The sequence below is a fragment of the Clavelina lepadiformis genome, chromosome 2, assembly GCF_947623445.1.
Source record: "Clavelina lepadiformis chromosome 2, kaClaLepa1.1, whole genome shotgun sequence".
Lineage (NCBI taxonomy): Eukaryota > Metazoa > Chordata > Ascidiacea > Aplousobranchia > Clavelinidae > Clavelina > Clavelina lepadiformis.
This window is the reverse complement of record NC_135241.1, coordinates 16,242,618-16,260,827: the sequence shown is the minus strand read 5'-3', so window position 1 is coordinate 16,260,827 and position 18,210 is coordinate 16,242,618. Positions and strand designations below refer to the sequence as shown.

Below are 18,210 nucleotides of genomic sequence, written 5' to 3'. Positions count from 1 at the left end.
GTTTACAAACAACTGTAATTGGCGTAAAAATGGAGATGAAAGGTATACAGTCACCAATTATTTAGTCTATTTTTCAAAATCCTATTTTAATATTAAGGAGGCGTCAAAGACCAAAAATGCCATAAAATATTTGCTTTTTTTATTATACAGTAAATTTACTAAAAGGCTGATAACTGGAAAAATCCTCCATGGGGCTCTCGGAAATTTTGCATGTTAATTTAGTATGCTTCGGACTACCATTCCATAAAATGCCATCAAAAAACCATGATTCAAATTTTTTTAAGAGATGCAAAATAAGCACTAGAATTTTTGGCCTAAAAAAGACAATTTGAGCTACAGTACTTTCATGCTAATTTTTAGACTAATTCTGCACGCGACCTGGGAAATTGAAGCCCGCCAACTGTTAGGGTAATTCCCAGGCTAGAAAACAACACCAAACATGCTGCCTTCTGATTGGTCTAAATAGGTTTTTTAAAACCCTACGTAGGACGTCCTACAAAATCTTAGTTTTAGATCTTTGACGCCTCCTTAGATATGCAGAAGTGTATTATGATTAACTTGAACAACTGCTTTTCACTTATTAGGGTATCTTAACTTAATTCACATGTTGAATTATCTGACAATTGTTGTGTGCGGTTAGAATAACTTACTTTAACCTTTTGTCGGCCGAAAGGTTTTAATATTACGACAGAAATACCTCTCAAGACAAGGTGTTTATTGTATAGGTGCTGTACACTTTCTCAATGATACGAATAATCAAGAACATAAGTACTGTATTACAACTACTTATAAGATGTCAATTGAGTTGCAATCACCATGACTAGCTTAGACAACTCATTTGTTGATTTCGATGATTCACACAGCTAACTTTTACTGCTCGCAAAACAATGTGAGATAAATATAGCTAAAGCTGACACATTGAGACATAGATAACCAATTCGTGTTAAATGAAACGGGCATTTCAAACAAAAACTTCTTGTCAGGATAGTTAAACATTAGGTTAAACAATAGTTTAACATTATTGTTAAACAATAGGTGGCATAACAGCAAAAGATGTTATCAGCATGATGTTGAGCAAATTGTTGACCTGTGAACTGGCAACCAATTGTAATTGGATGGGAAAGGGTCATAAGACAGGAATGCATTCATCACAACTCGCAAAAGCTGTTATAGGTGAATAAGTCAAAATTGAGTGTTGATGGTTTTGCTAAGTCATGTTTTGATTTTTTAGGTTGCTTACCGCTTCTTAATTGTTTTAAGATGTATTGTGAGTGTTATTTACTATTAGGCCTATCTGTCGATGATGTTTACTCCAGTATTTTGTTTTTATGTCATTATACTTTAGATGCTGCCAAGAAATCGGGTATTAAGGAAGCAGAGAGTATCTGCGAGATCAAGAAATGGTTAAAAAATGCTAGTGATAGGGAAGGGGGACGGCTAAAAAGAATGAAGAACAAAATGGGTAAGATGTGTGGCATGCGTGTGTGATGTTCATATCATGTATTGCAGAACGTTTTACTTTGCATTTTTAATTTTGTAGATAGTAAAGAAACATTATGCAATATATTTCATTACAAAAATGTTTTAGATAAAGAGCGGAAAGATGAAGCCACGCGCAGACAATTGTATTTCATGAATTTCGACTCATCTTCTACAAGTGATGATAGCGGATGATGATAGTGATTATAATAAAATATTGTGTTTGCTGGTAGAACTTTCAAATTTGAAAAAATAAACTTTTTGCTGAACTGCATAAAAACCCTGTGTGTTAGTGATTGTTGGTAGGCCCAAAGTCGGCTCGTAGGAGATCGTAGCTAACTCGCCGACCGAGGTCCGACAAAGATTTTGTTGCTCCCTACCCGACCTAGGCCCGCTGGACAAAACGAAGTTGGCCCTTCAGCGATTATCGTTTGTGGGCCGCCAAAAGCAAGCTAGCGGCTCGACGTCGGCCCTCGAGCGACGTGCTATCTGGGTTACACATAGTTGTCAGAAGTTATTCAAAGCGAGTTTCCAAATATCAATCAACCGTTAAAGTGTTTATTAAAAAACAATTTCATAAACTTCAATCAATAACTAGAAAATACTTCTGCAAGAAATGACGTAATGGCATTAAAAAATACAACCCAAACCGCTACAAATTAACCAGGCTTAATTATCAATTTGAGTTTAGGAAAAACTATACCCTACAACTACCTTGGCAGCCTTTTCACAAACCATCAAAAATTTTGACGCATTTGAAAATACCTAATGAAACTTCCATGTATCTGGCTTTATTCACATCAACCGTGAACCGCGGCACCTGTTAAACACTAAGACAGCAATTGAAGTAATACCTACATTACAACCAACCAAACCCAACTGCCGATTTAAATAATTTAATAACGGCTTTATAGCATACGAAAACTGTGAAATCGAAAGGAATTAAGCATGGTGGAGCCTACCTTAAGGCTTTATTTTTTAGTCGCGTTAATTTTTCTAATTTACGTCAACAATTTTAATTGGTGCCATAAGTGTACAAAAGCCACGCATGTACGCAGATGACACTAACATCTTTTTACAGAGTAAATGCGTTGGCAAATTTGCAAAATCGAAAACTTGGAAATGTTGAAAGAAACCCACTGCCTTCATGCTCTGGAACGTAGTAGTTCACTTATTTTGTATCATAACCTGATATAACATCATTTCTGTCTGATGCCACTGGCAAAATACGTTTGTGAACCGTATGCAAAAAAGTATGTGATTATTTTATAGGATATTTCTGAGTAAGGTTCTTTATATGTCTTCAAACAAAAATACCGCCGGTGTTGATTTTGATATGAAGACTGTAAATGTAATAGGCATGTTCTAAATTTAAAAATTGAGTCTAACGTCTTTATGCACAAAAAGCTGAATAATCACGTTCCACATATACACTATAACATGTTCAATGGAATAACAGCAAAATTCACTCACCTCGTAGGCTACTACAGAAAAAGTAAAAACCTAATGCAGACAAAAACTAAACAACAATTAATAACGTTTTTGGTGTTAAATTTCGGAACATGCTACTTACCTTCTTGAAAAATATTAAGCGTCACTAGAAGCATGTTTTCTTAGAATCCACCCATAAAAGGATTCTTTAATTAGCTTACTTTTTTACAAGAATTATTTTACTAATACGACTTCATAATCAACGATATATGATCTCCACTACGCTATTTACATATCTCTTCCATTTTTGCCATCTCTATTTCCATAAATGCTTGTGGACGACGTTCTTTTGGCATAAAGACAACAACGTTAGTTAAACTTTTGTAAGGATAATATTAATAATTTATCAAAAAAGCACAAAGTTTTTATTTCAAGTATCTTGAATACCTGATTCATTTCCACTTACGTATGTTTAGCCACGCGTGAACGCTAACGTGGCATCTGATTTCCAGTGAAGCCCTTAAGCTGAATTTTTCAGTGAACAAGATGAACCATAAACCTCAGTGGAAAGTTCTGTTTAAATTTGAGTTTATTAGACAGTCGGCATCGGAAAGTGTTACGATTGTATTCAGTTTTTTAATAATGGTAGAATAAGCGCTCTATGCGTAAACAACCTAAAAAAATTACAAATTATGTTTTCTTTTGTTTGATATAGAAAACAAGGATTACAAAATATAAAAATGTTAAAGTTTGTAGTGTACGTTGTGGTATTAGGTATTTGCTTTGATCAAGGACTAACCCAAGGCGCTTCAGAAAACCTTGGGGGACCTCCAGGGCGCCCTGGAAAACGGGGAGTTCCCGGACAAAAGGGTGAAGTTGGTGAAAAAGGTATGAAAGGTGAAGCTGGTGCGCCTGCTCCCAAAGGAACAAACCAATTAAAAGGTATAATGCTTAGGTTTTCAACCATTGGCCACATTTTAACCAGATCAGATTTTAATCAGTTGGCCTACGAAAATTGCTTTTTTCTTCTTTGCATCAGTAAGAGTTTCATCAAAATACTACATATTTACTAAATACTACGTATACGAGGTATACGATCAACAACCAAACAACAACGAAACGGTACGGTCATCGAAACGTTTGAAAACCCGTGGTATAGTGACAAAAAAGAACTTGCTTTTCTATCAATGGGTGTTTAGTATACCATAATATGCATTTACTATAACTATATTTTCTTCTTTCCTGTTTAATAGCTATTTTCCGTGCTGCATATTAATAATCAAGCGGAAACTTAAAAGATCCGATGTCTGTTTAACAAAAATATGTTTGATAACTTTCATTGGTTTGATTGCTACACCGTTTGATTTTATCAAGAATTTTACGAAGGTATTGTAGAAAATTTCTTAAATGTACCAATTTGCAGCTATCCAGGAAATGTTAGAGACCCACAGCAACCAAATCCAGTTGCTCGAAGATAAGATTTATTCTTTGTGTAAACGTAAGATTTAATGTAGACTATATGCCCATGCAAATTATAGGTTACACAAGTTTTATCATCTATTAAGTTCTAATAAAATATGAGTTATAATAAAATCGTATGGTCTATACATTTTATTTTGATGTTTGGCTTTTAGGTCAAGTGCTTTATAATATTGATACGCTCTGTATTTCAGAAACAACAAAGCCTGAAAATGGATGGTATGCACCAAACAACGGTTACCAATATAAGGTTATTACAACCACACTAACGTGGCAAGAAAGCAGAAGGAGTTGTCAAAATATGGGCGCAGATCTGGCTGCTGTCGGAATGAGGAACTTAAGTGTGAGAAGGTAAAATTGAATAAGAATATGAAATATAAATTAGAAAAATAGTTATAGATGTACATAAAACTCACCTAAAATTTTAAGGCCACAATTTAAATTAAACGCTGAGGTTTTGTTTGTTACCTGCGTCCGTTGATTATAACTCTTTCACATGGTTTTATGACGCATTGTAAGTGATTTATACTGTAGTAGTAAATAAACCTCTAGAGCGCCTGGCAAACACTCCATCCAAACCTTGTTTACGTTAACTTTTGCCCAGTTGTTCTATTGACATACGATGAGGAGAAAGGACGTGATGAGTAATGAAATAAAGGCTTTCATGCGACTTCTTACAGGCTGAAGTGTTTAAAGAATTAGTTTAAAATCAGATCTAATCGGTTGCTTTTATATTACCTTGAATTTATATTTGTGTGGAGAGATTGCTAACATGTTTTAACCCGGTTGTAATTGACCTTTATAATCAATACACGTTTTAATACTTGTTAGTTTTGCTTTGGACTTTGCTCATGCTTTTGAACTCTTTTATTTCGCTTTATCGCGATTTAGGGCAAAGATAAGCTAATGTTAATTCTAAGCTACACACAATTATTTTCATAAAAGAAAATATGTAGGAGGGGTTCAGTCTACTTTAAAATTACGCTTTAAAGACTGCCATATAGCTATAGCTGTATTTTGAACTGTAAAAGTTCTTTTTTCAGTGACTAATTTCTTTGCAGAAACCTTGCTACTGCCTTGTTCAGGACTTCTACTTTAACTTGGATAGGATTAAGCGATCTCGACTATGATGGACAATGGGTTTGGGTTGACGAGGTACCAGCAACAGAAGAAACTGCAGCCTGGCTTCCTGGTGAGCCGAATGATGGTCGATACAGTCGATGTGCTCACATAAATTACAAAACCCCAAAATACCAGGCTAACGATGTACCGTGTAGCGGAAGACGTTATAACGCTCTGTGTGAGAAGCCAATAAATGATTTGTGTTAGGTCAAAATTACTGCAGACGGTTAATTCATTCAAAAGGAAGGTTGTGAAATATAAATGAAACTATTTGCCACATCTATATACCGCTGCTTTTCATGCTTGCGCCATTGCGGTAGGATACAGCTTGTTATTTCACTAATCATTTTGGATATGGTATATGCTTACTGCTGACAAATCGGCACTAAAAGATTCGACAGTTGTTCGAAGATTCTCGTATACAGATGCTCACACTTTCTCAAAACTTTTATCGCAATAGTAACATTAAACTCGTATTTTTTCAATTAAAGCCGTGAGAGTACTTGTACTTCAGTAAGAGTACTTGTTCAGCAATTCACTGAAAGTAGTTATTTTATGCAAGTGTTTTTCAGAAGTTTGTCGTAACTTGTATTTAGCCTATACTTTTTGCAGGTATTCCTTTAGGCTACTTTTTCTTTTGAATATCAACTTATATGCGGTACTTCCTAATTCTTAAAACTTTAAAACAGTTTTGTTCATTATAACGCAGATATTCTGAAATGTATTTAATGGCTTTCTAGAAGACTATAATACTACTTGACTATAAAAGTATTTTACAGCCAGTGGAATTATAAAATATATCACTTTTATAAGCCATCAAGCACTCGTCATATCAATAATTCAAATGAGGTATATTTTATTGAAATATTCTATTTCTAAAAAACATCAAAGAAATAGGCAACCATCAATCATAAGTGGTCAGAATTGTATCGGATGTCTATAGTACAAGTAAGCTACAGATTACCCAAGCCCAACGTACGATGAATGCAAACATGTATGTAGGCTAAATCAGGATTCAGATAAGGTTTTTGAATTTAATTTTATTCTTAGATCAAAAGTCGTCGAATGGTTTCGCTGTTTGCGTTTTTTACAGAAGGGAAATCATTTTGCGCCACCACCAGCAGCAATGGGTATAATTTCTGGCGCGAAATCGAGGAACGACAACAAAAATAGGCGCTAAAAGTGCTAGAATTTTTACAGGATATATTAAATACGAAAGAGTGAAAATAGGTTGTCGAAGTTGTACAACGTTTTTTAATAATCTAGAAAATAAGGCTTATATTCCCGTAAAACTCGTTTTACATCTCATGGGGAGCCAGGGGTAGATCCAAAGGTTACGACTGGGGCGAATGCTCCACCAAGATGAGAGAAAGTTTCAGTGAAATTACAATACAAAAAATAATTTCGCAACCCAGTTAAATGTTGCTGCATCTCACGAATGATTTTCACTGACCCAAAACGCAAATTTGTCGCATTGCGTTTTTAAATATCGTTCTCAGCATTGTGTTTTACCGATGAGGGTTACACTTTAACTACATTTTTTATTCGGACATCGTGACGTTGACATTGTTAGAGCATGGTAACGTTGGCGTAGAGCAGGCATGCACAACTCGAAACAGTACACGGGCCGTTTTAGGGAAAAAAATTTTTCGCGGGCCGCGTGCTAACATTGTTGTAACTAACGTGTAGCCTACTTTATATAATGTGACCGATTAACCGTCGAATAAGAGATATTATTGAGAAGATGGTTACTGTCAAGAGACGGTTGCCTCTCGCACTACAGTATGTAGTTGTTTTTAACGCTTATCGGCGGTAAAGCATCGGATTCGTTGATTATGTAACTGTAACCGTGGAGAAAATGCCTGAATGAGCGAAATCACGTAATATCTCGTGGGCCGCACGAAAAGGTTTCGCGGGCCGTATGTTGTGCATGCCTGGCGTAGAGTAAAAAATGATACGTAGAAAAACGTAGAAAGTGATACTAATGTGACAGACAATGTCATAGGCTATTAACAACTAAGTTATGTCGTAACTTAAAGAACCTGTGATTGGAGATTTCAGAGACAAAATTACTTCTTGACATAATTAAGAGCAACGCTTTCAAATGAAACACAATTTATGCCATTCAAAAGATTTCTAGCTATAAGTTATTCTAGGAAACGACAGAAGCATGGTTTCCTAATGACAATATTGGACTTAACTCCGGCTGTTTACGACAGATCTCTTTTAGTACACATGTGGATCCTAATATCTTGTCCTCCTTCGGCCACAAAAATGGGATGGATGGTTTTTCACGGTTATAATCAAAGAAATATGGATGTTGTAATTGGTATAGGCCTAAAATAGTTATTCTTAATTCGTTATGAATTTAGGTAAGATATGCTCCAAACCTGTAATACACCAACATACTTTCATAAATTCATCTTTATTTAAAAAAGTACTTTACGAAATTTTGCCGCTGTAAGTTTACACGATATTTTCTCATTGCAGTATTAAAGACATTAAGGCCAATTCAAAGCATGTAAATAATATTTAGTTAAAAAATTCTGATCTTTTTATGTTTAATGCGTAAATTCATTTTTATATGCTCTATATAACCATTTACGTTTAACCTTTCTTTTGTGAATTTTCTGGTGACTTTTACAAGACTGCAATAACACAGGCAAAACATAAGAACTTAGCCTACTGTCAGCCAGATCCTACTTAGGCCTATCAAAAGTCACTGCCAGTCTCCTGTAACACGTTAGTACAAGTCATATATTTAAGAAATACACGTTTCAAAGTATAGGTGTAATAGGCTACGATAGACCTAATGCCATTTACAAAGCCAAAGCGAAGATTATATGATATTGTTTTAGTTGGGAAAAATATATCAGAACTAACAAACCCCCTTTCGAAGCTAGATTCAAAGGATTCTCAAAGGGACGCGCTTAAAATAGTTTTCCGAAAAAATGGCTTGGAGGCTGAGGTGAGCTATAATCTCAAAAATAAATAAAGTAAAAGCGGTCTTTATTGGTGGGTTTTACAATACCGTAAATTTTATAATAGCATCTACGTAGCTCATAGTACAGTCTACAAGTCGTAGTATATAGTTCACATTTGCAGGTGAACTTGTGGAATACAATACTTCAGCAAAGCACGGAGCTTTTGATACCCAGTTTAGTGCGTAAAGCACGAGCCGTTCTTGTAGCACTGGATTTCAAAACATTCAACAATTTGAACAAACTTATTTTGAGTCTAAAAAACTGGTTTGCAATTCTTAACAATGGTGGTTATGAAGGTAAGTTATTACGGATCCTTCGGTAGTTTGCTTTGTTTAGGTTCGTGACGTTTATTTTACACTACTGCAGTAACTTGTGGTGTTTATTTGTCTATACTCTATAGTCTATAGTATGGGCAGTTAGATTTGTTAAAACCAGCAATGCACTTTGAAAGTGGAGTTTTTTTGCAGTTCAATGTTTATACTTGAAAAGTAGACCTAGGCTTTCTTTAGTTTCATGACTTCATATTTTTTAAGGTTGTTCAGTAAATAAGCAGATGTTTAAAAAATCAGATTTGCTTTTTTTAGCAAACGAAAAAATTGTAGCCATATCTGTTGTTTCTGATTCGAGTGAAAAAGACATCGACATGATAAAGTCTGCAGTTCTTCGGCATTGCCAGTTTTGCTATGTATTAGGTCCTCATTTAAATGCAAGTGAATTCCAAAATGCAGGTAATCTGAAATGTATGTTGTTTGGTTTGTTCAGACTTACAGTTACGTACTAGCTGCCTTCTTGTGTCAGCATCTACATAAATAGCTTAATAGCTTGATGTAAAAATTCATAGATCATAAAACTATCATCAAGTTATCTAACTAGGATCAAATCAGGAGAAAAGTGACCATGTTTTCATTTATGCCAATGTACAACTTGCACTTTAATTAAGGTAAACGTTTTCTCCGAGATTTATGCCAAGATTTACTTCAACACGAGTCGTCTTTCTACAATGATTTGGAAAGTGAAATGCAAAGTGTTGATTTACGTTCTGATAAAAGCAACCTCGTCAATACAACCCAGTGTTATGAACGTAATGGAATTGCATAAGATGTTGCACATTTTTTATTCTGCGTTGTTTAGCGTTTACAACTAGTTATGTAGTTTATTATAAAATATTTTGTCTTGTTAACGTAGGTTTTCATAGGTTTTTGTAGTCTACTAGTTATCTCGCGGCCATAACCCATAACAGAACATGGTTATACCAGCGCACTACGTCATACAAAGGCCTGCAGGTCGTATTACTCAACAGCTGAATCCACAAAGGTCATTGCTTTCCAAGTAAACTGATTTCGTGAATAACAAATACTTAAAAACTACTTTAGATTGTCTACCGGTGAGAAAGGCCATTCCTCATCGTTTCATGCATTCCAGCATGACAGGTTGATAATGAACTATACACAGCTCGCTGTTTCTTGGATATGGTTAGTGTCACATTTACTGTCTGTTCTGAAACGATAAGATCTGAATATCACTTGCGTTTTCATTCTTTGCACTGGATGTTATTTCCTACATTAGAATTTTGTATTAAAAACATGAAGAAGAAAAGGATTTTTTCAAACGAAGTAATAGATTAAATACAAAACCGATATTAGGATACTGCACGTAGCCCCTTATTGTAAAACCGGAAATGATAACTTTTGGGTGGAAGCTTTCTTCAAAATAGCTGGCCCATTTGCTGGTCCAAATCACACGTTGTTTTTACAATTTACATTGCTCATTTACAACCAACAAGTTCATTTACCAATTTGATAATAATGTATTGATTGGTATTTTTTTATTTTTCTATTCTTATGCGTTTTTGCATACAGAATTTATAGAAGAAAAAGCAATAAAGTTAAAAGAACTATAAACTCCGCGGAAATTTCCTAACCGGTGCTGAAAACGTGCCCAATACAACAGCTTCAGCAACCATTAAAATGATGTCATAAAAACTGATACTGGCTGTCTTTTGAGAAAATTCTTTAAAAAATGAGACGAATAGCTTAAAGCAAAAAGCATTGGGTAACACAAACGTAACCCTCGTCGGTGTTACAACAGGCCTAAATCATGGTCGCCCGCGGAATATTTTCCGATGTTACGCACAGAATTATTTTATGCCAGTTATGATACAGTTGTATTTTGCTCTACATGTCAACCTTGTGTTCAGGAGCTTATTTAGCCTAGTATTGTGCTGTGGGGTTTGAAATTTTTTGAAAGCCTAAAATTTCCGCCTCTTCAAACTCCAACGCCGCTAAACTTTAAAATGCCTCAAAATGAATAGTATTTTCAAATTTTTATGTACAATAGCTGGCAATTTATTGTGGACAATTTTAAAACTTTGTAAACAACCATTTTGAAACGCCGTATAACCCGTTTTTTCTGTTTTGCAATATCCAGCCAAGTTTAACAAAATATCCATTTTAACGTTATACATGTTTCTTACTAAGTAACAACCATTTGCTTTATCCAATGCCTTGCTTTTGTATTGACATCGTATCTCACTTGCTGCACAGGTGAGTAATCGCTAGTAGACGACGCAAGTTAATTATTTATGGATGGTTCTAGTGTTCTTCGCAATAATTATTAATATTCAACACAAAACAAAGGATAATTTTGTTTGATAGCAATAGATTCTAATGATTAAGTATGAAATTATTACGCAATAAAACCTCTGTTGATTTGATAGACTTTGTGCTTAAGAAAAAAAATCCAGTCAATGGCGATAAATATGACTCTGAAACCAACACGATGACAGCATGAAAGTTTTTCAAGTCCAGGAGCCTGTAGGTTGTCTTATACTTAATTTTACTGTTCGATATTGAGCGTGAGGAACGGAAATTCGTTGCTAACCAAAGGCTTGTAAGTTGTAACAAAAATGAATGAAATGCTCATACGCAATTAAGGGAACTGGAAAGGCAAAAAACGAGAGCTTAAAACGTTTAAGAAGATGATGCTATAAAGTCGGCATAGGTTAGCACAGCCATCCAGCTCGTACATTCGCTTATGAAGCCGTATGTTAATGCTAACCTAAATAAAAACGTAAACACAATGATATTTTATTACCAATTACCAAGATGTGATATAGGTAGGCTATTTCCAATCAACAAGAAAACATGCAAACACATAAATGTCGGACGATACAGCATCTACAGATTCGGCAGCATAGCTATAAGAGAATCAGTGAATCATCGAAATAAATTATACAATAAAACAAAATGATTCTGGGACTGAAGCTGAAATTTTTGCGATCCGCTGCAGTCGCCATAGCAAGTAGGTTACTAAACATTTCTTTAAGCTGGTTTGAATTTCTTACGCAGGCCGTACTTCATTTTGCGCAACTTCCACATATGGCGCATGAGCACACTTATACCTGAAACGACAATGAGGATAGAATTAAAGTGCACAATTTTCAATTTCGTCACTTGAAAATGACAATTAATAATAAGACTTTCCCACGCGATTATTGTTTCCAAACCGATGGCGCATTCGCCACCAATGTAGCTTGTCAGTATATGGAGTACATTTAAGTTATATAGAGTTTCATGGAAGGAGGATTTAATGCCAAAACCTTTTCTATAAACGTGAAAAGCAAAAGTTGACAAGACGGTCTACAAAAGGTATTAACGTCAAATCATACGTCTACGTTACGTCGGTTTTGTCAACCTTGAAAAAGGTTGGACGAAATTATGGAGTCCCTCGCTACTTAAGTCATAAAAGACCAACGATCAGGTGGTGCAGTTGCAGCCAACGAAGCTGACAAATACAGAATGGAAATAGTTTTAAGGAGCTCAAGTGTCAGTTGACGCCAAAACAATATTGAGAGGATAAAATGGGTGTTGACAATATGATTTGTTTTCTATGGATTATAGTGTAATACATTTCATTGGATTTTAGGATTATAATCATTCGATTGGTTTTCGTATAGTTTAATAAAAGGAGTGGGCTCAAAAGCAATGACAAGCTGATTTTTAGCAAAATTTATGAACTTGGCTTTGCAATAATAACAAAATATTAATGAAAAACAAATGTATTTGTTCTTTCCCCTGTCTGCATATGTCTATGCTCTTTAATTCGAACAACACCGGCTATACTTATTGACATTAGACAGACTATACTTTTGCAAAATCAGTATGAACCTGGGGAGAAAAATCTGTGCTCCAAAATTCAGAATGAAAATTTGTGTCCGAATAAAAAGAAAAATTCAAAATGCACTACATAAACACACTGTAACTTAATTTTACCATAGTAACCAATAACCTCCAAATCTTAAGACCACATGCTGTTCCCTGATAAACAACAATGCAGAATAAAAGAAAACAATATAAATTGTATCATTGGTTTAATGTAAAATTTAACATCCAAGTGTTGAATAACTTACCCAGGACTAGCAAAACTATGTAAACCTTTATGAAATCGGCCAGTCTCAAAGTGAATGATACAGGACCAGGAATTTCATAAATGTATTGCCCGTGTTCTTCAAATAAGACCAAGGCTTCCTTGAAAATGCAATCTTGTGAAGAAATCAGTAATTAAAATTAAAACTATGCACTGTACACTTGTTTGCATTTATTGTCAATGCATATTTTTGTCTCTTTTGAGGCATTATTTTGCAGTTCATAGTTTGAACAACAAATAGCTTACTTACATTCACAAAATGTTCCGAAAGGATACAAAATCATCCATGCATTGTACCTCAACCATGTCAAGTACTTTGATTCTCGACGTAAAATTTGTAACAAATAGGTTGGATACCTTGAAAAGAAATATATTCATTAACGCAATATTTTTGTTTTCAAACATACCCTTCGACGCACCGTTAAACTCACCTTATAACTTCAGCACCACTCCAAGCTGCAAAAAGATACCACACAGCCCAACCCTCTTGGACAGGTGAGCCGCCGAGCCATAAACATAATGTTACAAAGCATCTACCAGACACCTACCAGATAAAGACAAACAATACTGCAAATGTTTAGCTCGACGTGGGAAGGTCAAAAGGAAGACTTTTAAATACAAAACTAACAAGATGCTAAACGAGAAGTAACCTGCATAAAGGGAAAAAACCAGGGAGTCTTTACAAATTTTACAATTGAATGCATTGTTTCCAAGTATGATAACAAGACAGCAAATGTAACCAATCTTCCAACATGCTTATAAGCATATACTTGAAAGTCTGCAAAAACAGTTAACTTGCATTACTATAAAAATAAGGCAACAGATTTGTACAATTTTCACTTTTTAAGATCAGCACTATATCTGACACCATGTTCATATATTCAGCCAAATTTATTTTAATGGTTAAGTTGCGCTTGAGCAAACTGGCCAGTTACTGATTATCAGCCTTGTATCCTCAACAGATACAAATTAATCAGAATAATTAATCATTAATCAGTTTGAGCTTGATTACATGCCAGAAAACAATCTTTTCGATAATTTTTAGCTAAGTATGTGATAAACAGTATGTTGAAAGCATACATGTGGTAGCCAGTCTGCAAGAAACTTGAAAGTGTAAATATCATAATAACTGTCGTATTGTCTCGGAGGTAAATTATCGCTAACTGCGTCATGTGTACTGATACCGACTGAAAATGTCCACGGGGTGAATGACTGATTAATTATTATTTGCTGATTAATTGGTTCAATTCTAGATAGGTGTAATAAACAAAACAAAAAAAAATCCTTATCTAAATATTCATAAAGTATGAGCTTCTATTTTCATGGTCAATTCAGTGTAATTTTTAAAAGATACTTTTAATAAATGTATACTGCTATACATTTACCTGAGCCTTGCAAAATTCGACCAAGTATGCAGGAAAGAAAAATTGCACAGAAAAGCAGAAACTGCACACCATTATACATAGCCAAATAGAAATTGACAACCACATCATGGGCCTTTTCTGTTTCCTCAAAAGAAGACTCTTGTGATTTCTGGGCTTCTGCCTAAAAACAGTATAAGATAGTTCCTTCCAACATCTGATGTGCATTTTAAGGTAAATTACAGCCAACAAATTAAAATTAAAACCAGTTTCTTCTGCAATTCTTCGTTTTCCTCGTCTGATTCTGACATCCACTTATCAAAATCTAATTTTAGAAAATGAGGTTTCTTCATATTTTCAGGAATCAACCTCGGCCACCATTCTGCTCTGCCAAGTTTTGTCAATTGCATTTCAATGCAAGATGAAGCGGATTTGTAAACACACCCCTTAACAAAATAAGAACTTGCATTAAGACTTTGATTAATTTTACTTTACAAAATGATTCTAAAGATCAAAGAACAATACTGTTGCTTACAGTTTTCACTCAAACATATTGTTCAAATAAATAATGCGTAGAGCAGAAATATAACAGCCAAAAACTTAGGTGATTCATAGCAGCAGATGTTGATTGACCACATCACACCTTACCATATTTCTATCCGCTTGATAATTTCCACATTGTTATGATATCACATAATTCATTTCTCTACTGTATCAGAATCATGTACATTGTACAGTCTAATTACAGTATTGCACTACCACTATCATCATTGATATGTCATGCAATCTAAACCATTTCGTCCCCAGAGCATTGCGTGTAGGTTAAGAAAAGTTTCCGGAATAATGGAATGGAATATAATGAATGAAAATGGATTGGAGAAAATCCTTGTCTTAACAATTTGTGTAAGATGGTGGAAGTTTCAGATCAATAAACTTTGAAAAAACAACACCACTTGTAAGGTGTAGCATTAACAAAATGAAGTGTTTTTTCTTTACTTGAATGTCTTGGCTCTTTTACTTTCGCTATTGTTAGCCGCTCCAAATATTATGTACCGAAACATTAAACATAAATAGTGTCATTGTGTGCAAAGCGCTGTTAGCTTGATGCTCATTTTGCAATAAAGTAACATACTCCAAAGACCTGACCAATGATTTTGCTTTTTATTACAACACGTATAAACAAACTATAAAGATTAATTAATTGTCTATCACAGACAACCGTATATCAAGAAATGAGAAAATAGTCAAGCAGGATTTCTGAATCTCATTAAATAATAACAAATAATATGTTATGAAAATGTTGTATAACAAAGTGCAAGGTATTTAACATCAGATAGTTATTATTAAAAAGAAAATTTATTTATTTAATATTAAATACAGATAAATAATTGCTCAGTAAGCTACAAAATTAGGAAATTTTATACCTCTTGGTCAATAGGTTTGTAGAATTCTAGAAAAAATTCATATAAATTTGATCCTCCTGCACCAGAACCTTCAACTGTATATTTAAAAAAAAACTGGTACTAACGTTTCTAAACTAAAATAACAATGTAAGTAGAAAACCTTTCCAATCTAATTTTCTATCCATTGGTGAACGTTACCTTGAAATTTAAGAGTTGATTCTGTTAGATGAATGGTTGGAGCCTGTTCGAATGCAAGAAAGGCCAAATCAACTCACAATACTTGATACATGATATGAACAATATTAGATAGACAATAAAAAAGCAAGACAAAACTAATCAGGAATGCACTATAAAGTGAAGTAATAAGAAAGTATGTTGCCTATTTAATCAATCGCATCACTTTACTGAAATTATAAAGAAGTGCTTTACTTTTTTGTTATCGAAATTTAATTTCGATCATATTCCCATTAAAAGCACATTTGTCACCGAAATTTTTTCAAAAAATCAGGTTGTTGCATAAAATTTTGGCCAAATCTACCATCAACAAATTTAGGCACTTTTAACAATGGCTTAGAACTTTTGTTCTAATTCATGCCTTTAGGCTTACTCAAGTCTTGCAACATATTGTTTATTGTGACATAGCAAGCCCATTTTACAAAACAGTAAACAAAAAGATGTACCAATTTTGAGCCCATTAGCATAGCATTCAAAATTTGCTTCTCTTGTTGCCTTAGCCACTTCTGATTTTGGTCTTTACTTTAGTATGTGTATTTGTACTACTTTAGTATGTGTATTTGTACTACTTTAGTATGTGTAATGCACACTGTACAGGGTCATCACTGTGTGATGTCAAAATGAGTCCAAGCGTTTTACTATACATTGTTTACATATATTAAATATTACATATCAAACTGATAGACTTGAATTAAACATCGTACTTACATATTAAAAGCTATTGTCATATCAAAGAACTGGACAATTTTAGTAAGGATATGCCACAAATAATAAAATACAGCATATGCATATATATTAAATATATTTATATAACATGAAAATAAACAATGACTGGATAATGTAAATTTGACATCATGGGTTAGATGGCCTACATTTCAATATTATTTAAATTTAATACTTTATTACTCATTCATTACTTTTACCAGATCAAAAATTTGATTTAAATAGGGGCCTAGCTAGTCTGTGAGAAAGCCCATTGCAGAGTGGTTAAATTGCTCGTATAGAAAAAGTAACATCCCAGGTTGTAAAAATTTTGAAAGAGTTTACTTACCAAACGCTGCTAAAGGTGAAATAAAATAGGTTGGCAAAACAACCAAGACAAAAGGTGGTTGAAAGAAAGAAACTCGCCACCATAGTCACATCAATGCAGTTGACTAAGGGCTATGAAAATCTTAACCTTAACTGACTACCTGAGCTGGTATAGGTGATTCACATACTTACTGTACCATCAAGTATGTGGCTCACCTATACCTTCATTTTATAAGACAATTACCAATAACTTTTTGCAAAAGAATCATTGTTTTCAATACTAATGGTGTAAAGCAATTAATATTGGGTTTCAATATGGCAACTCTGCACTGCACATGTTCTAAACCAAAATAGAAAGTAGAAACCAGAAACGCTGTGTAAAAAACACAAAACTAGATAACAATACTTTTTTCAACAATAAGGGAATTTTTATTGAGCCTGCAGTGGCCATACTTAAATTACAGAATGATGTTGTATGATATGATTCATTCCAAGTTGGAAGTATGTCTTTTTAGTATAATTTATTTTCAATGACAAACAAAAGTTTACATTTTAAAACAAAAGCATGAAATGCAGAAATTGCAGTTGCGAACGTTTTAAATTTGTGTTTTATTCTTATTAAGTTGAATTGTTTGAAATGCTTGCAATTAAAATATTTGCATCTACTCGCTCTGCCCAACATCATGCTCCTAACAATTTCGCAACTTACACTAACTTAAAATTTTTATAACTTTTTAGTGCTTTTAGTCTTAAATTTTATTGGCTGCCACCTCTTCATCGCAATTTACAGCATAATCACCAGTTTTCGGAACTATTAAAGCATATAGTTGCATACGAACCTTAGCATTTGCAATGTGAACTTTTAAGCTGATTGTTTCTTTCCTCTGTGCCCAAGACACTGTAGGATGAAGCACATTTTGCTCTTCATATTCTTTTATTTTAACCATGTTGATTATGGTCTAATATTGAAACCAGATTATTACCAGATTAAAGACTACACAGATCCTAATTTATGTCGTTTAACAGCTGAAACATTAAATTGATTTAAGCCAGGCATCGTAGTATTATATCTAAGCAGTACAATCATGAATATATCGAATCTATGAGTAACAAATCCAGCTGCTTTATACATTCAATTATACATAAAAATTTATACATAAAAAATATGCTGTGGTTAATTAAACTAAACTCTGCTTAAAAATCAAATTGTAACTCTTCGTTAGTAGCAAAAACTTTTTAACGTAAAGAAACAATTACTTATAT

The 18,210-nt window shown here is 34.0% G+C and overlaps 4 protein-coding genes across 6 annotated transcripts; 3 read left to right on the top strand and 1 right to left on the bottom strand.

The window, feature by feature from the left end:
* The first annotated feature begins 1,032 nt into the window (after window positions 1–1,032).
* LOC143446532 (uncharacterized) lies at window positions 1,033–1,932 on the top strand. The gene is made up of 3 exons (XM_076946197.1): window positions 1,033–1,173; window positions 1,346–1,462; window positions 1,589–1,932. The coding sequence occupies exons 1-3, from the start codon at window positions 1,065–1,067 to the stop codon at window positions 1,672–1,674; spliced, it is 312 nt and encodes a 103-aa protein (XP_076802312.1). The 5' UTR covers window positions 1,033–1,064; the 3' UTR covers window positions 1,675–1,932.
* Window positions 1,933–3,629: 1,697 nt separating this feature from the next.
* Window positions 3,630–6,293, top strand: LOC143445864 (lectin BRA-3-like). Of its 2 annotated transcripts, XM_076945223.1 has the most exons (4): window positions 3,630–3,852; window positions 4,334–4,408; window positions 4,584–4,740; window positions 5,451–6,293. In XM_076945223.1, the coding sequence occupies exons 1-4, from the start codon at window positions 3,651–3,653 to the stop codon at window positions 5,716–5,718; spliced, it is 702 nt and encodes a 233-aa protein (XP_076801338.1). In that variant the 5' UTR covers window positions 3,630–3,650; the 3' UTR covers window positions 5,719–6,293. The 2 variants fall into 2 exon arrangements, with proteins under 2 accessions (XP_076801338.1, XP_076801339.1); XM_076945224.1 differs by lacking the exon at window positions 4,334–4,408.
* A 1,965-nt stretch (window positions 6,294–8,258) lies between these two features.
* Window positions 8,259–11,188, top strand: LOC143446946 (uncharacterized). Its single transcript, XM_076946823.1, has 5 exons — window positions 8,259–8,479; window positions 8,617–8,791; window positions 9,080–9,223; window positions 9,436–9,576; window positions 9,869–11,188. The coding sequence occupies exons 1-5, from the start codon at window positions 8,324–8,326 to the stop codon at window positions 9,928–9,930; spliced, it is 678 nt and encodes a 225-aa protein (XP_076802938.1). The 5' UTR covers window positions 8,259–8,323; the 3' UTR covers window positions 9,931–11,188.
* A 377-nt stretch (window positions 11,189–11,565) lies between these two features.
* Window positions 11,566–17,969, bottom strand: LOC143446945 (very-long-chain (3R)-3-hydroxyacyl-CoA dehydratase 3-like). Of its 2 annotated transcripts, XM_076946821.1 has the most exons (10): window positions 17,787–17,969; window positions 15,883–15,925; window positions 15,706–15,779; window positions 14,548–14,727; window positions 14,306–14,465; window positions 13,571–13,698; window positions 13,352–13,464; window positions 13,171–13,277; window positions 12,904–13,035; window positions 11,566–11,895 (listed from the first exon to the last, which is right to left on the bottom strand). In XM_076946821.1, the coding sequence occupies exons 1-10, from the start codon at window positions 17,892–17,894 to the stop codon at window positions 11,816–11,818; spliced, it is 1,125 nt and encodes a 374-aa protein (XP_076802936.1). In that variant the 5' UTR covers window positions 17,895–17,969; the 3' UTR covers window positions 11,566–11,815. The 2 variants fall into 2 exon arrangements, with proteins under 2 accessions (XP_076802936.1, XP_076802937.1); XM_076946822.1 differs by lacking the exon at window positions 11,566–11,895 and having other exon boundaries at window positions 12,904–13,021.
* Between the last annotated feature and the right edge of the window lie 241 nt (window positions 17,970–18,210).

Excerpts from the sequence above, each read along its gene's own strand:
- LOC143446945 (XM_076946821.1), bottom strand. The coding sequence starts at position 17,894 with ATGGTTAAAATAAAAGAATATGAAGAGCAAAATGTGCTTCATCCTACA. Across the intron at positions 15,926-17,786 it reads TTCACATTGCAAATGCTAAG|GCTCCAACCATTCATCTAAC; the intron begins GTTCGTATGCAA and ends GCATTCGAACAG. Across the intron at positions 14,466-14,547 it reads AAGAATTGCAGAAGAAACTG|GCAGAAGCCCAGAAATCACA; the intron begins GTTTTAATTTTA and ends TACTGTTTTTAG.
- LOC143446532 (XM_076946197.1), top strand. The coding sequence starts at position 1,065 with ATGATGTTGAGCAAATTGTTGACCTGTGAACTGGCAACCAATTGTAAT. Across the intron at positions 1,174-1,345 it reads ACTCGCAAAAGCTGTTATAG|ATGCTGCCAAGAAATCGGGT; the intron begins GTGAATAAGTCA and ends ATTATACTTTAG. Across the intron at positions 1,463-1,588 it reads AAGAATGAAGAACAAAATGG|ATAAAGAGCGGAAAGATGAA; the intron begins GTAAGATGTGTG and ends AAAATGTTTTAG.
- LOC143445864 (XM_076945223.1), top strand. The coding sequence starts at position 3,651 with ATGTTAAAGTTTGTAGTGTACGTTGTGGTATTAGGTATTTGCTTTGAT. Across the intron at positions 3,853-4,333 it reads AGGAACAAACCAATTAAAAG|CTATCCAGGAAATGTTAGAG; the intron begins GTATAATGCTTA and ends ACCAATTTGCAG. Across the intron at positions 4,409-4,583 it reads GATTTATTCTTTGTGTAAAC|AAACAACAAAGCCTGAAAAT; the intron begins GTAAGATTTAAT and ends TCTGTATTTCAG.
- LOC143446946 (XM_076946823.1), top strand. The coding sequence starts at position 8,324 with ATGCCATTTACAAAGCCAAAGCGAAGATTATATGATATTGTTTTAGTT. Across the intron at positions 8,792-9,079 it reads TAACAATGGTGGTTATGAAG|CAAACGAAAAAATTGTAGCC; the intron begins GTAAGTTATTAC and ends TGCTTTTTTTAG. Across the intron at positions 9,577-9,868 it reads TACAACCCAGTGTTATGAAC|ATTGTCTACCGGTGAGAAAG; the intron begins GTAATGGAATTG and ends AAACTACTTTAG.